At 33.6% G+C, this 18,390-nt stretch overlaps 1 protein-coding gene across 1 annotated transcript; it reads left to right on the top strand.

Moving 5' to 3' along the window:
• Positions 1–765: 765 nt before the first annotated feature.
• LOC134258912 (uncharacterized) lies at positions 766–14,709 on the top strand. The gene is made up of 7 exons (XM_062741512.1): positions 766–846; positions 2,472–2,631; positions 3,597–3,668; positions 11,286–11,585; positions 12,422–12,547; positions 13,375–13,668; positions 14,369–14,709. Exons 1-7 carry the CDS (start codon positions 766–768, stop codon positions 14,707–14,709), a joined length of 1,374 nt encoding a protein of 457 aa, XP_062597496.1.
• The last annotated feature ends 3,681 nt before the right edge of the window (positions 14,710–18,390 follow it).

Genomic DNA, 18,390 nt, shown 5'->3' on the forward strand with positions numbered 1-18,390 from the left:
TATAGGTAAATATACCGATAAATATATCTCTAAAATATAAAGAAAAAGGAAGAAATTATGTGGCAGGTGCATTTGCATAAAAGAACATGTTTGCATCAAAAATTGAATTATTTAAAGAATTCATGCTTTCATATGACAAGACATCAATGGAATAAAGACTTTAAGAAAAGCCAAAATTATGAAGATATGAAATACGATTAAATGTGCAAATTCAGCTTTTAGTTAGTTACCTCTTAACAATATTCAGCACGTTCTATACATATGTATTTTTTTTTATTTCAATGATATGTAAAACAGGAAGCAAACATTCCTCTCGAAACTACTATACGGTTTACTTAAATGTTTGATTTAGATATAAATAAAAATGAAATATTTTGATATACACTATCATCCATTTAATAAAACATTGACATTTAAACCTGCAATTCACATCCAGTTAATGTCAATTTCCCCATATCTAGAAAAATAAATATCCCGCTTATATAAGATCCTTTTCTGTTTGCGCAATGACTTCTGAAATAAGAATGCAATGGTCCTACGCCCTACATTAAAATAGGGAAATGCAGAGCTGCTACAATATCCGTTACATTGACGTTTTCACATGTTCTTCATGACAAGGATGTCCAGATAGAGGGATACAGAATATACTTATTTCATTCAAAGAATTCATCTTTTCAACAGCTACATTACTCAAATGAGTGAAATGCAAGCCAAAATTATGCAAAATATGTTACACTTTTTCACCTAAGAATGAGGATAGCGAAGATGCCAAAGTTTCTACAGAGAAATTTTGAGGAATTTGACTTCAGAGGCAGGTTTATGGAGTTTTGTCGTCAGGCCCACAGTGTGATTTGATATCCTCTTTTTCGATAAAGCTGAAAGTCGTAAATTAACTGAACTTGTCGTTAGTCATATGCAAAATAATTTAATTAAAATATTCTAATTGTACAGACAACTACACCAAAATTGATATTATTTTGTTACTGATTGAGAAAATCTATGCAGTTTTTTGAGACCAGGTCATCAAACAACCTATTGGAATTCCCAACGATATTAATTTCGCCCGTTATTAGCAGATCTATTTTCGTATACAAATGAAGCAGAATTTGTCGAAGATGTTATACATGAAAAAAGGAAAACACTTGCCTTCATCTCGACATTTAGATATACTTGTATCGACTACGTATTGTCAATTGTACAATGGCAATTTCCATTCTTATGTCTATATGATATATCCTGTTGAGCTTGAAATAAACAATACCACAGAGTCTTAAACATCTGTTTCACTTTTAGATATTTTAATTGAAAAGGAAGTTAATGGAAATCTAAAACAAAGCTTTATGATAAAAGTGATGAGTAACTTTTCAATCTTCAACTTTCCTTATTTATACAGAAATATACCATCATTACCTGCAAACGTAGTTTATATCTCTCAATAGACTCGATACATAAAAAGCATACTCTAGGTATGGACATTTTCTAAAAAGGAGGCACATTATTGACAAACAAGTTCGCTGTTCAACAAGAAAACAGCAGTGTTGTTTAAAGTCATCATTTCGTATGTTCTTTGAAAGTTCTATCAAATTCTGACGGACGTAGTCCATACTAATCATTAGGCCATAATTAACACACAAAATTTTCAAAGGATTTCTCCGTTATTTCCCGATCATGACAAGAAGCACACGACAGGAATGACAGGTCAGCCGGGGATGCTCACTCCTCCATGGCATCTTATCCAACCTCTGATGTCTGGAGGTCCATGTTTGCTCTGCTCCAAACTTGTAATGTTTAATGGACTTTTGAGCTTGAACATTGTTCGATATTACAAAATATTTCATGATTAAGGAAGTCGCATTGAAAAAATGCGTCATTGACAGCACGTGTTGTTGCTTCATCGTGCCATCGCATTGTGTTATTGAATTCAGATTCCAAATATATTTTGCGTACCTTGTTCGCTGATCTCCATTCAAAAAGTTATTCAAAAATCATGCATTTACTAGATAACAAAGGGAATTTTTAATTCAAAAATTAGGTAAAATCTATTGCATCCAATTTAACGATTTTCCAAACACTTCATAATTATACAACTTTACATACGATAAATTGAAGTTAAAGGGTTTTTGATCTTATAGACAGCTCTTTTTAAGAAAAGAAACTCCTAAATACTACATTTTGACTATTTTCACAAGAATACTTTTAATTTTAAAATATAAAAAATGCTTGAATTGTTTCTGGTTTACAAAATCTGTGTAGTTTTTAAGTTATTATAAGTTATTCTAAGTAACAATTTGTCTGCTAAGGTAGTTGATGTCTCTCGGTTAATTTGTAATGCAAGAACATTTTTTTCCTTTTTTTAATTATTTTTTATTTTTTTATTTTTACAGATAATTGACAATTTATGTCCTAAAGCTTAAATCAAAATGAAAAAATATATGGAATAAATAAATCAATAAAATATGCTATTTAATTAGATATTATCCTGGGTGTGTGTCATCACCACAACTGAAGCAGCTTTTCTTGGACAATATTGTAATGACACCATCACATGTGACTATACTGGAGGACTGTGTCATGCCTCGAACTGTGGATGTGACACAGGATATGGGGAATATAAAAGAGAGTGCAAATCAAGTAAGTCTACTTTAATTAAGATCAAGACAATTTGTATTATAGATGTGTATCTGTTGTAAATATGATATATCTGCATTCCATGCAATCAATATTGTAGTATTTTTTGTTAGGATGTCTCATAAATCGTGAGCTATTGAAACTCAAATGAAGAATCCCCGCAAAAGTGAAAAAATCGAAAAGTCTCATTATCTTCAAAGTCTCACCCGCGCATCTGTCACAGACTTGATTCTTCTTTGCATGAAATTCAACAGAGTGTTTGTCTCAAACACTGGCTATATTGGGCATGGGTAACCAGGCCGAAAAAATAGTTAAACGACGTGCGCATGCGCCAGTGAGAAGAACAAAAAAGAATGTTGACCGGCTCAAAACCCCAGATAGCGCAATTGTTTTCTTCCAGCTTTAGGGTGAATGTAATGATTATGACAGTCCTCTGTATTGAAAGCGGTTTTTGTGGTCGGGAGGTGGTGATGGAACAGGTGGAAGGACGAATAACTCGATCATAAAGTTACTCTGTTTTGCGTTAACGTCATCGACAGGCTTGGTTGGAAACCATTCCTGACCCTCCCTGATAACGGGTAAGACGTTCAAGGGGGGGGGGGGGTTAAAAGAAACTTCTTAGTAACCCGTTGTTGCCTTTATCCTTACATAGGCAACTCGAAAACCAGCCCCATGGAGCTTCCGTAAACTGTACCAAGATTGCAAGAAATTCATATAATCTGTAAATACTGAAAGACAATATGTATACCTTAGGAGATTTGTTGACAATCTTGTCATCAATTTGCACGTGTTTTAAACATTTTCGTGTTTTCAATACCTAACGTCATGCATTTTTTGGGTTGAGTAATTCTGAAAACTGATTTTGGTGCATAATAACTAACATTCTCATCTGACCAATTTTCGTAATTTTCATGCTGTCAAAAAAATTTCGAATATTATGCTACCCTGCTTTTCTTTTTTCCTTTCAGTATATATAAACAAGACTACTATGGAAAGTGATGACAAGGACAAGGGAAATTATTCAATGGAAGATTCTTCAGGTAAAGCCTATTGGGAGCTAAAACAGATGACAATGTTCAAAGGAAATGGTTCTGATAAGTATTTTGGTATTTGTGATAATATAAAGATGAATATGTTTAATTAAACACTTAAAGTTTCAAAAACACTACATTTAGCAGAGTACTTTAAGTATATTTTACAAATAGATTTATTATTTTATTGTTTTTTAAAATTTTTAAATCTGGGCCCAAAGAACTCATTAGAACAGTTGTCAAAATGAATTGCTGCAAATTGTTGGTCCATTAATTTTTTTAACGAAAAATCTCTACAGATTTTTCTATTTGTCCAATCATGATATGAAGTACATAGTGAATTTGACAGATTTTCAGAGGAAGAATAAGTTAGATTATATGATCAGTAGTACTGGTCCCTGCCGACAAAGCAGGTAACAACATTGTCTTTGATTGTAAGGGTCATAATATAAATTGTATTTTAAAAGAACTTCGATTTCATTCTACAAATGGTAATCCAACTGATACTCATACTTCCCTTTCTAAGGAAGAAATTCTTCAAAATCATGTCAGTTTTGAATATTTTTAATATTCCGAAGAACCAAAATGATTTTGAACTATATATATATATATATATATATATATATATATATATATATATATATATATATATATATATATATATATATATATATATATATATATATATATAAGTATTCGTACAAACTAAGATACATTGCGGGTTCCAGTAAATGTTCAACCAAGCCTCCTTCTTTACTCCTCACTAAGATATTTGCAGTAGTGAAGGAAAAACTTTAAGAGTCCTTTGTAACAATATATTCAAGAAGTGGTGTGAATCATATTTGTGTACTCAAAAACTCCAAACAACTCTTGGACAATGTGAAATCTCAAGATTTTACCAAAATCAACAACTTAAAAACTTAAGACTTTTCAACTTTATACGCAACCATTCCCCCCGATAAATTAAAGTTCAGGCCTTTTGAGATCATAGACAGCTGCTTTTTCAATAAAAATGGAACTCGTGAAAATTAACTTACCTGGTCATTTGTCATTTGCAAAGTTATTTTGCTAAAACGTATTGTGATTACACACACAAGCTAGTACTCTGAAGTTGACACCAAAAAGATGCCTGACTTTCTGATTGAGAATATCTATGTGGTTTCGGAGACAAGGTCTTCCAACAATCTTTTCGAATTCCTATGGGTACCAATTGCGCTTCGTTATCAGCAGACCTATTTATGTATTTATATGAAGCAAAATCTGTGCAAATCTTATGAGTGAAAAAGAAAACACTTCCTGTGGCCTTAACTCGACATTTAGATGAAGAAGGATATGGAGATAACGAACAATATTCAGTCTCAAAGTCCATAAAACATTACAAAATAAGAGCAGAACAAACACAGACCCACAAAACATCAGAGGTGGGATCAGGTGCCATGGAGGAGTGAGCATCCCCTGCCGACTGGTCACACCGTGTGCTCCTTGTCATGACAACGTATTGTTATATAAAAAATGTAGAAAAAAAAATAAATTTTCATTCCTATATCGATACGATATATCCCGGTGAGCTCGAAAAAAAAGATACCACAGAGTCTGACACACCTGTTTCATACTTGGATATTGAAGTTAATGGTAATCTAACAACGAAGCTATATGATACCACAGTGATGACTTTAACTTTTCTATCGTCAACTTACCTTACTTCTGCAGCAAGATACTTTTATCACCTGCATACGACGTTTATGTATCTTAGTTGATTCGATACGCAAGAGCATGCTCTACGTATGAACAATTTCATAAAGGAGGTAAACCATTTACAAGCAAGTTGATGAAACAAGAATATCAGGAGTCTCGTATAAAGTCATTTTTTCGTAAGTTCTTTGGTCGATACAATAACCTTGTAAGCAAATACAATTTATTATTGAGTTGAATGCTGACTGAGGTTTTCCATACTTATTATTAGTCAATTATTTATACTTGAAGAATGACAAAAAGCATAAGGTGGATGCAACCGGTCAGTAGGGTATGCTCACTCCTCCATGGCACCTGATCCCACCTCCGATGTTTGGTCCATGTTTGCTCTGCTCCTATTTTGAATTGTTTTATGAATTTTTATTTTGAATGCTGTTCGTTATCTCCATATCCTTCATCACTCCTCTGTAGCATCTGATGAATTTAGAGGTCACTGTTTGGTCTGCACCCAATTTGTATTTAAATTAACTTATCATGTTGATGACGTGACCTTTTATTTGATAAAAACAACATAGAATCAATCAATAAATTGATAAATTAGAGATCCTTGTTTGTCGATTCATGACAAATAAGGAATTGGGTAGGTTCACAATGGACAATCAAAGTTATCAAGAACAGGAATTCACTCTCAGATGGTGTATATTTAAATTTGTTCACATGAACCTAGGGGTTAAGGTTGGACCACAATTGGCGATCAAAGTTTTACATAGGTATATTTGTAAAAAAAAAATCAAAAATGTTCTTCTCAAGAATAGCAAAGCCAGGAATGGTCATATTTATATGAAAGCATCCTAAGGTAATGCAGATTCAAGTCTATTTATGTCATGACCCTTGCAGGTAGGGAGGGGTGGGGCTACAATGGACGATCCATTTTTCCATAGGAGTATGATAGTATAGGAAAAATCTTTAGGTAATATTCTTCTCAGGAACAGAAAAGCTATGATTGGAAGCATCTACATGCAGTGGAGATTCAATTTTTTAGCTCTACTTGTCACAGGCCAGAAGAACTTATGAAAAAGAAGTCCGTCGTCGGTCCGTCTGTCTGTCTGTAAACAATTTTTCAAAATGCTACTCCTCCTACAGTTTTGGTCTGATTTCAATATAACTTGGCACACATGTACATGTAGACTACACTAAGATTCACAATTCTGTGTATCGGTTTTTTAATTTCGATGAACGGTGTTGCCTTGGTTACTAAAGAAAGAAATTTCTGTGAAATACTTTTAAAATGCTACCCCCTACAGTTTTTGTCTGATTTCAATATAACTTGGCACACAAGTAGACTACACTAAGATATATAATTGTGTCCATCGGTTTTTGATTATGATGAATGATGTTGCCGTGGTTACTAAAGATAGAAATTTCTGTGAAATCTTTTAAAATGCTACTCCTCCTACAGTTTTGGTTTGATTTCAATACAACTTGGCATACAGGTAGACTACACTAAGATATATAATTGTGTCCACCGGTTTTTGATTTCGATGATCGGTGTTGCCGTGGTTACTAAAAATAGAAATTTCAAAATACTACACCTCCTGCAGTTTTAGTCCAGGCATTTGATATGATTGACAGCTGCTTTTTCAATAAAAATGGAAATCGTAAAATTACTTACCTGGTCATTGGTCATTTGCAAAATTATTTTGTTAAAATACGTTCTGATTGCACACACAAGTACTCTGAAGTTGACATCAAAGTGATGCTTGAGTTTCTTATTGAGAATATCTATGTGGTCTTCGAACAATCTTTTCGAATTCCTATGAAAAAAGACGTTAATGGTAATAGAACAACCAGACAATATGATAAACGTGATGACTTTAACTTTATATCACCAACTTCCCTTATCTATGCAGCAATATACCATCTTCACCCGCAAACAGAGTATATATATCTCAACTGATTCGATAAGCAAGAGCATGCTCTACGGATGAACAATTTCTAAAGCGAGGTAAATTATTAACAAGCAAGTTGATGAAACGAGAATATTAACAGTCTCGTTTAAAGTCATCATTTCGTAATATCTATGGTCGATACAATGACCTTGTCAGCAAATACAATTAATAAATTTATCATTGAGACAAATTGTATTCCATTTTTGATACACTAAATTGACGATTGATTTTTTTCGTTATTTCATGATCATAACAAGGAGCACACGACAGTTGTGACCCGTTAGTCACTCCTCCATGGCACCTGATTCCACCTCAGATGTTTCGGGGGTCCGTGTTTGCTCTCCTCTTATTTTGTTTTGTTTTTATGGACTTTGATATTGAATACTATACAATTATGGACTTCAGTGTAGGTCGATATGTGGTTATAAGGACTCATGGCAATGTTGATATTGACTGAAGACACAGAAAGTGATAGCGACCGAGCCTGAGTCTGTGTCATAAGAACATGTGTCCTTATACCACATATTGACCGTGCACTGAAGTCCACAATAGTTATATTATATTTCACTCAAAGTGACTCTCTCTACCATCGGCTCATACATTCACCTCTGTCGTTGGCTTGCGTATATCACAGTGATAAACACGAGGAATAATGCATTTGTTTTAATTCATTATAAGTCAATTTCTATACTTATGTCTTAGTTTTGAGATAGATATTTACTGAATCAATCCAGAAGTATTAATTTAATTTGAAACAATCCTAAAAATATCACGTTTTATACGTCAAAAATATTGACGTGAGCCCATTGCAGAGGTGTCTGAAAGAGGAACGAACGCTTGTCAAAGTGAATGCACTGACACAGTCCTAACTGTACAGACTCGGCTGTCGGTTAAAACATGCTTCTTAAATTATGACGTCACGTTTTACGTAACTTTGGTGCAACCGAACGGTGTGTCGTGTGATATCGTTTTCCTCGAACGCGTTTTCGTGTCGACTCACAAAAGGAGGAATATCACATGACGCACTTTCAGCCAATGAGAATTACAACAATAATCTTCTTATATAATAATATGTTTTACGGTGTGACCGTTGGGGCGACCGCAGTTTATTTACTATCATAAACCTACACATGTACTGTCTATCATTCAAGAAAAAGAAATCAAAAAAAATAAAACAAAACAATAAAAAGAAATCATTTCCCAAGCATCGGGATCGAGATTCCGAACATCTCGGAAGTTTCCGACAAAATCGGAAATACCCGAACCGTTGAAGTGATAAAGTATGACGTCAGATAAAAAGTTCTGTTGACTTAGGCCGCAAACGCTAGTTTTATGGAAAAGAGATTGCATTAAATCGTTCTTTTCAAGTATTAGTTGTTGCAGTGTTTTAGCCACCATGTTGCTATGCACCGCAACATGTTTTCCGAGTTTCACGGAAGCAACCGACATAACTTCGTTAAAATTCGTAAGTTTCCGGTGACGTCATTTGTATCATTTCCGAAGGGCAAGGTGAAGGCCGGTGTTGTGGCATGGGGGTATTTTTTGGAATAAGGTAAGGCAAAATCATTTTGTTAAGATTTCGGTAAGAAACAATGTTCCTTTAATTTTTTTTACTATTTTTGATTTATTCGCGCAAAGGACATTGGGTAGTGCAGGAATTCTGGGAATGTTGCACAGAGAAATTTGGCTGACGTATTTACAGATTTCAATCCGAATTTCCTCTGTTCATACACGTTAGTCTATTGAGCTCGCTTCGCGACGCTCGCTAATATGTTGTACGGTGTGACCGTTGGGGCGAGCGCAGTTTATTTATTATCATAAACCTACACATGTACTGTCTATCATTCAAGAAAAAGAAAGCAAAAAGAATAAAACAAAACAATAAAAAGAAATCATTTCCCAAGCATCGGGATCGAGATTCCAAACTTCTCGGAAGTTTCCACAAAATCGGAAATACCCGAACCGTTGAAGTGACGAAGGTTCTGTTGACTTAGGACGCAAACGCTAGTTTTATGGAAAAGAGATTGCATTAAATCGTTCTTTTCAAGTAAGTTTTTGCAATGTTTTAGCCACCATGTTGCTATGCACCGCAACATGTTTTCCGAGTCTCACGGAAGCAACCGACATAACTTCGTCAAAATTCGTAAGTTTCCGGTGACGTCATTTGTATCATTTCCGAAGGGCAAGGTGAAGGCCGGTGTTGTGGCATGGGGGTATTTTTTGGAATAAGGTAAGGCAAAATCATTTCGTTGAGATTTCGGTAAGAAACAATGTTCCTTTAATTTTTTTACTATTTTTGATTTATTCGCGCAAAGGACATTGGGTAGTGCAGGAATTCTGGGAATGTTGCACAGAGAAATTTGGCTGACGTATGTACAGATTTCAATCCGAATTTCCTCTGTGCATACACGTTAGTCTATTGAGCTCGCTTCGCGAGCGTCGCTTCGCGACGCTCGCTGCGCTCGCTATTATACAATTGTGGACTTCAGTGTAGGTCGATATGTGGTTATAAGGACTCATGGCAATTGATATTGACAGAAGACACAGAAAGTGATAACGACCGAGCCTATGAGGTCGGTATCATTTTCTGTGTCTGAGGTCAATATCAATTGCCATGACTCCTTATAACCACACATTGACGATATCATTTTCCGCCGACGCGCTTTCGCGTCGATATCACAAAAGGAAGAATATCACGTGATGCCCTTTTAGCCAATTAAAATTACGAAAATAACCTTCTTATATAATATTGTTCGTTATCTCCATATTCTTCTGATTATAATTAAGGAATGAAGCTTATTTCAACTTTTGTTATACGATATAACATAACTTGGGGGCAGTTGACGCTTTATAAACCGCAAAGCGGTTGAAATAAGCTTCATTCCTTATATTTTAATTTCAACATAGACAATGAGACAATTTTTCCATTTTTTCTTTCGGAAAAAGGCTTCAAATATCGCATATTTTAAAAGTTAAAGGTAAGCGGAGTAATACGTTTTTGACGTAACTCATTGTGACGTAGGCAAGTTATGTTATACAAAATGGATAAAACCGCTTAACCAATCAAATGACGTATTACACCTAAAATTAAATTATTATACTTTGGCATGCAATTAGACTACATAGAGATACACAATTATCAGTTTTGTGTTTTTGATTTTGATGAATGATGTTGCTATGGTAACTAAAATTGAAAATTCTGTAAAATTTTATTTAAAACTACTCCTACAGTTGTAGTCTTATTGCAGTCTTGCCACAAAAAGAGAGTTAATCAAGGACCATTATTCTTTTTATTGCTTTTGTAAAGTTTTATGTCCCAACTGCTACTTTTTTCTTCCTTTATTATAAGTACGAACCAGTAGAACTACAGTCTCGACAGAGACTTCTGGTTTAAAAACACGATCCTAGCGTGTAGGCATGGGGCACAATATTTAACAATTTATATGGAAGTATCCATAGTTAATGTTAATTAATTCAAGTTTTTTTTTTTCAAATCATTACCCTCGGGGATAGTGTAGGGTCACAATGGACGATCAAAGATTTACATAGGGTTATATTGTAATTGGGATGTCCGTCTGTTACTCTTTGGGGTACCCATCTCTTATCCTCAACTCCTCTCTAACCATTGAATGAAATTTGATATGTTTAGGGTTTCCGATAGCAAAACATGGATACTGTCATTATATTCATATGGGAAGCGGGGGTGGGGGGGGGGGGGTTAAAATAATCTATGTTGAGTTGATAAGAAGTTACATATGACTAAATATGTGAATATTTTTCATGTGGAATAAATAAACTTATTCTTGTTCAGCGATCTGCACTGCATGGATTGTACACGGTGATTAAAGAAATAACTGGTATTCCTATAAAATATTAGTTTAATATCCGATTTACCCATTGCACCATTGCACGTATCTAAAATGTTAAATATAATTGATTAAAGACATTTCTATTCTAAATATGTTACTTAGTTTTTTTTTTAAAGATGACTTGACTGTTTCCACGGGCCCGGATGTCACTGGTAGAGTTGGAGGAAGTGTAACCATTACATGTACTGTGACAGGTCCAGAGGTAAACACAATAAAGTGGAAACAATACAGAAATAACAGTTATCTTCAAGACATCACCATAGATGGTTCAAAATACACTGCAGGAGGAACATTGTCAACTCCATCTCTAACAATAAACACCCTGAATACAGATGACGCAGGACAGTATCAATGTACAGCTAGTAATCCTGGTGGAACTTATCCTAGTAATAATAAAGCCACTGTCAACGTGCTCTGTAAGTATTCAGGGTATTTTTTCATGTAATTTTTGTACATAATAATGTAGTTATCGTGTTGTTGTTTTATGAAGAAAAAATATATCAATTTATTGTAGTTTAAATAACAACTATGTTAAAACATTTACAGTGGAGTCTCATTTACCTGAACGCTTTGGTTCCTGTACAAAAAAAATGTTTTTTCTGAGTGTATTTTGAGACACTGTAAGTCTTTTAATTACACGATATTAAAATTTCGCGATATCTAGAAAAAACCCATTTGCGACGGTTTTAATTTTACGCTGCAAGAAATTAATCCAAAATTTCGCACACACATTTATATATTTTTAACAATTAATAATAATTCACGATGGGTTTAATTTCGCGGTAAAATAATTGATTGCGAACATAGCGAAATTTAAACCTTCGTGATTATTTGCCAATCTACAGTACTTTATAGTTTCTCTGCTTCTACATGTATGAATAAAGATTAAACGCGTCGTTTTAGGATTTATTCTGAGCAAGTAAACCATAAACAATTAAATAAATATTCCAAATAAAGTTCGCCGGGGATGCTTATCCTTGATCTACCGTATGCTTTGATCACATGGGTTTTTTTAGTTGTTGAAGTTTGTTCACTGTTCATTGAGTTTCACGATTGATTTTTCTTTCTAAAATGTTTCTATGGTTTTTAAAATAGTACGATTGATGTTAGCGAATCTAAAATCCTTTTTTACGAACATCTGTATATATTATTTATAATTAAATTATTTCTCTTGTAATCCAACTAGGTTTAGGTTATGTAGAAATGAAAACAATTTATTTATTCGGAATCTGTTATTATTTTTGATTAACAGATGGACAGTTCAATGAGGATTGTACTGCAACTATACCCTGTGATGCTTCCAGTTATTTTATATGTAATAGTTGCAAATGTCTTTGTAACACAACTTACTACCACAAAGACAAAGTATGTTATCCAAGTAAGTTACCTCAAAAAATGGATACTTATTGTATTTAATATGATAAAATCCAAAAAATGACGTGAACAATTCAATTCAAAATTGGTTTCAAAATTAGCATCATTCAAAGTTCTTAATCATGCTAATTGAAAACTACTGTAAACGTATTACATTTGGCTGTGTATTCTTTTCAGCGGCTTTGGTGGAACGCAGCAATCGCTTAATCAAATCTATGCTAACTTATTCAAAAATCAATTTCCGCCAAATATCGCACACGCTAAATATGATACATTTACAGTATCATAGGTTTAACTCTGTTTGTTTTTTTAAGGGGATGAAGGACCTTTAGCTGAAAAAATACCTGTCATTCAATTTTTTTCATATTTTGTATCTCTCTAATTAAGTAAGTCCCACATACCTAAAAGCAGATATATCAATAGGATTTTAGACTTATTTTTGAGATATTGAGTGACAAATACGAAACTCTACAGTGTCTAGGTGAATTTTGATTCCCTGTGTTGCGGGGCCCATTACTCGGTCGATGATTGATTTTTTTCAGCAAAGAGGGAAACAGAAGAGTGGATCAATCTATTCCGTAATTTGATACTATTTGCATGAAAGTGTGAATGTTTTTAGATATTTTTATACAAGATCGTAAACTCAAACAAGCAGTATTTTTTTTTTGACAAATACAGTCGTTTCAATCTGGTTTTGTACATATTTAATCAGAGATTCTGACGTAATTAAACTGAATCATGTGACCATACATCCTTCGTCCCCTTAAGATCAACTAAGGGACCTTGATTGGACTTCTCCATTCCTTGTCTATTTTGATTCTTAAATATCAGGAACTCGTCTAACTCCCTATATAAGCGTCATCAACAGTACAACATCACAGTTCTCTGTATTTTGGAGCCATCCCTCTGTGGATTACGACCTTGTCATCAGTTATAAGGTCTCCTGGAGGCAGAATGGTGGTTCTACATCTGAACAAACAGTGGATAGGGGGAAGAACAGCATCATTGTCAACTCAGGCCTAATGTCTGGTCAGCTGTATATTTTCACTGTTTCTGCTGTTGTCAGACTAACAGATCCAGAGGAAACCATAACTATACAATCACAGGAGGAAAAAGTGAGATTAGGTTTGTAGATACATTTCATTGAATATATGAATACCCTATATATAACTTTAACCATTTTAACTAGTTTTAGCTCACCCTAATGAAGTTGAAGCTTATGTGAAAGCCTCAGCATTGGCGTCGACATTCCAACTTAAAGTTTTGATGCAGTTTTCTCTTTAAGTCTTTTTATGCCCTATATTGTTCAGAGATGTATGTAAGATGCTTCTAGTGTGTTTCTTTGTACAAGATAATATTTCAGATGCTGCAATTTCAACAAAGAGCAAGTTTAAATTTCTGGTGCATGTTAAAGTTTTTGGTGAATGTCTAATATCTAAGTAACTGTAAGCCTTATCGTGACCAAACTTGTATATGGATGTTACATCTAAGGATTCACACTTTCAGGCTTGCTTTGGATGCTAGGTCTGACCTGCATTTTCTAGATGAATGAACAGATTAAGGTTTATTGCTATTTCTAAGATGCTTGATTTGAGTAACATTTTCTGATGAATGACTAGTTAAAAAGTTCAGGATAAGTTTGTTTCCAAGTAATTGCAAGCCCTATAAGATCAGAACTACACTAGTTGATTATTAGTTTAATTTAGGATTTTTACTGGTCTTCTTACAAAAGACAACATTAATTGAGGTGAGCTGTGTAATGTCTGACGATTGATGTTAGCGAATCTAAAATCCATAAATTCTGATTTATGTTTTTTTTTGTCAGATCCACGTCCACCTGGTCCTATATTACATAGTGAAAGTTCTTTAGCTCATGACAGCCTCACCTTAAAGTGGACTCCTCCATCCAATACCTTCGTTACAAAATATGAAGTGATGATTGATGGTGAAAGCCAAACAACTGTGAATAATAATCCAATGCTCCAATTTAATAAAATATTAACCCCTGGGAAATACTATGTTGTGAGAATTGTGACAATCAGTGGTTCATCAAGTGAACTAACTGGCGACAAGAGGAGCACAAGATACAAAGAGACAATTAGAATTACCCCGACAAGTAAGATTAGGATTTTTGCTGCTAACAATTCTTATGAAAATAAAAATTAAAATTTTGTTGGGACTAAGGTAAACAAATATTATATTCATTTGACTCAACAGAATACTGGGGTATGTTATCATCTGCCCTTGTTTATATTTCTCATATACCTTTCTCTTCTTTAGAACCAGATCCACCTATAAATGTTTGTTGTCCACAACATCCAAAGGACATCTCTTTAGAAATATCTTGGGAGCCTCCTATCAACCCTAATGGACAGATTGTGATGTACCAGATTTACTTAAACCCTGGAGGTCTTACTATCAATACAACAAACAATGTGACAAATTACAATGTCATAGGGTTAAGTGAAGGTATTTCGTTTTAGCTCACCTGAGACGAAGGCTCAAGTGAGCTTTTCTGATCATATTTTGTCCGTTGTCCGTCCGTCTATTAACTTTTCACATTTTTGACTTCTCAAGAACAACTGGGCTAATTTAAACCAAACTTGGTACAAAGCATTCATAAGGAAAGGGAATTTAAATTGTTTAAATGATGGGCCAAGACCAATTACAAGGGAAGATAATCAAGAAAAGAAAAAAATAGGGTGGGTCAATAAAATCTTCTTAAATACTGTAAACAAAGAGTTTGTATGTTTTTTTTAATTCTAAAAAAAATCTATTAAGATATTTTTATCATTATTTTTTTACTGCTTTAGTGCTACTAATTTCAACAAGTATCAGATAAAATTCTAATTCTGTAATTGCTGAATAACGTTCTTATAGCTTTCGAAGAAAAGAGAGCAGTAAAATGATTCTCCTGGGATTAATTGCTTGCTGCAGAAAAAGTACGGGCTTATCTTTATCTGTCGCAAGATTGATAAATATTAAACATCTTTTTCTGCAACTGATGTTTGTTTTGAAGGTTAGGTCAACCCTGGATGATACATTGTACTTGCATTCACTGAACGTTAGCATTTTTATAAAACACATCCTTTTAAGTACACATTTAATTGGATTATTATAAGATAGAAAGTTTTACCTATTTTATGTCGGTACAAAGTTACTAGTTAGATATTCTTTTACATTCGCGAATTATCTTGATTTTTTTAACAATACATTTTAGCTTATATTCAACATATCTATTTTTTTTGTAATCTGTTAAAACTCATTCCATAAGCTGCACCCTTATAATACTCAGCGGGGCCCCTGTTGACTGGACAGTTTTCTAGTTGCTTGAATAATTAGATTGAGTTAATGTCATTTTAAATTTTTTTTTCAGAGGAAATGTATAATTTCGCTTTGCGGACAATCAATGATGCAGAGGAAACACAAAAACTTAGTGATCCAACTGAGACTATCAACTGTTCAACAAAGGCAGGAGGTAAATGGATGTACAAACTGACTAGAGATCAAAAACATTGTGTAAACAAAGTTGGAATGAACGAAAGTCGTTTGCTTCTTTTTTAAAAAAAAAAAGGTATGCAATGCATAGGAATAGGGACTCAAGATAAAAATGAAAGAGTTGACATATTAACATGATTAAAGAGATGGAGAATTTGAGAAATCTTGATTTTTTATATTCTTCATTGATCTATACCACATTGGTATAATAGCTCTGCTGTTTTGTGTTTACTTACACAACAAGATATGAAGTTAAACTTGACAAATGACAATTTATTCTAATAATTATTTGGGGGATAGCCTATCATAGTGTGGGACCACAATTCAGTAATAGAATTATGATGTATTCTAGGAAAATAATATTTTTCGTTAGAAAAACAAAGCTATGTTTAGTCAGATTGCTGAAGAAGTATCTTATGGTAGTGAAGATTCAAGTTTGTTCAAATCATGACTCTGTCAGGAGTAGGGTTTGACTACATCCATTTGAGTCATAACATGAGGGTAGGGTAGTTTGGGGTTTACAACAGGGATCAAAGTTTTACATCGGAAAAATTGGCAGGGTTTTATTGACTCATGTGTCAGCTTAGCTTTCGTTCCTGAGAGAAAGGTGAAGTAATTTTTTTTCTGATCAAAATTTTTGTAGTTGTCATCATACCCATTTCATCTTCTTCCACAGGCCTTGGCATCGCTGACTAAAAAATTGAGATGTTAGAAAAAATATCTTTTTTTTTTTACTAGGGATGGCAATTGATTACAGATCTAGAATTGCTAATCGATTAACAACAAGACGTTCCGACCGATTAACCGGTTAATCGTTTCAAACTATTAAACAATTATATTTACATTACATATGTTTTTGCATATAAAGTGAATGGAAATCTGTTGCATTTGAAACACCATAACAAAGACAGGGTACCAAGAGGTAAAGCATGCGTTTTAGTTTGACGTCATAATCGTTGAACGCCGAGGACGAGCAAGCGAAAATCGAAAAATCACGCTCAAATTGACCAGATGCTGTCACGTTGGCTTATCCATTAACTGTGGCTTACATGAACGATAATACTTAGGTTTTTAAAAAGAAATCATATTTGCAGTTAAGGTTGACAATTAAAAAATGTAAAAATAAGCAACAAATTATTATTTTTTGTGAGATATAGTCTCATAAATGCAACGGTGTATGCAAAAAAGTTGAATAACGCGCGTTAGCGTTGCAGTTATGAGACTATATCTTTAGATTTATTGCTTAATTATAACAACAAATTCCTTAATTAATATACACAAGAAGACTGAGATAGAGACATTATAAGTTAGAAACATTCTGCTCATTATTTGATCAGGAAACTATATGTACATGTAATTCATCTTACTTTGATTTCTATAGTTAGACAAAAAAGTAAGAAAACCATGAATCTTGTCTTAGAAATTAAACGCAGATATCTTTCCAGTGCAGATGTAAACCAAAGTCAGTCTGTCAAAAGATTGTTTGAACTATAACTTATACGATGTTTTTTTTCCCTAAAAATAGAATTTTATAGAGAAAGACAAACGATCGATATGGATGCATATTCATTTAAATTGCTCAATGATGATTATTTAAAATCATTAAAGTATCACAGGATGGTCACAATGTTTTAAAACAATAATTTGATTTTAAAAGCAGTTATTAACACTTCACAAACCGTCCAACTATAACTTGCGATCTCAATCCGGAGGGCCATATAATTATCTCCAAATAAGCAGAGATTTCCTTTTTCAAAAATGAAATTTAAGAAAATTTCTCTCAATTCAATTCCGACTAACTGATTGCAGATTTTCTAACCGATTACCATTGTTACGACCGATTAATCGATTAACAGGTTACAAATGTACAAATTGCCATCCCTATTGTTTACCCAAACCAATTTTATTAACTCATATTTAATCGATCCAAAGGCATGTGTCTTCTTCAGAACCACTTGGCCAATTTCTGTCAAACTCTGCACATAGTATTATTGGGTATTAATTTGTTATTCACTTATTTTCAAATGAAGTGCCAAACCCTTTTCCCAAGGGCGGATTATATTAAAAAGGGGTTATTCTGTTAGATCTTTAAAAGAAATATAGAACCACGAAAGATGAAAGTTGTATGAAAACTTATTTACACAGTGTAGATTCAATTCAAATCATAACCCTCATGAGTAGTATACAAGAAGTTTTTTTCAAGAATTTCAAGACCATGATAAATCATATGGAATCAACCATATATAGGTAATTTGGATTCAAGTCCCCTAGAGATAGAGTTAAGGATTTCAAACAGAAAAAGGACCAAATTCTTTATCCTTAAATGTTCATCAAGTACTTAATACTCTC

This window comes from Saccostrea cucullata, unplaced genomic scaffold (assembly GCF_032062105.1).
Source record: "Saccostrea cucullata isolate Sc308-1 unplaced genomic scaffold, CSIRO_AGI_Scuc_v1 ctg12975, whole genome shotgun sequence".
In the NCBI taxonomy this organism is placed as follows: Eukaryota; Metazoa; Mollusca; class Bivalvia; order Ostreida; family Ostreidae; genus Saccostrea; species Saccostrea cuccullata.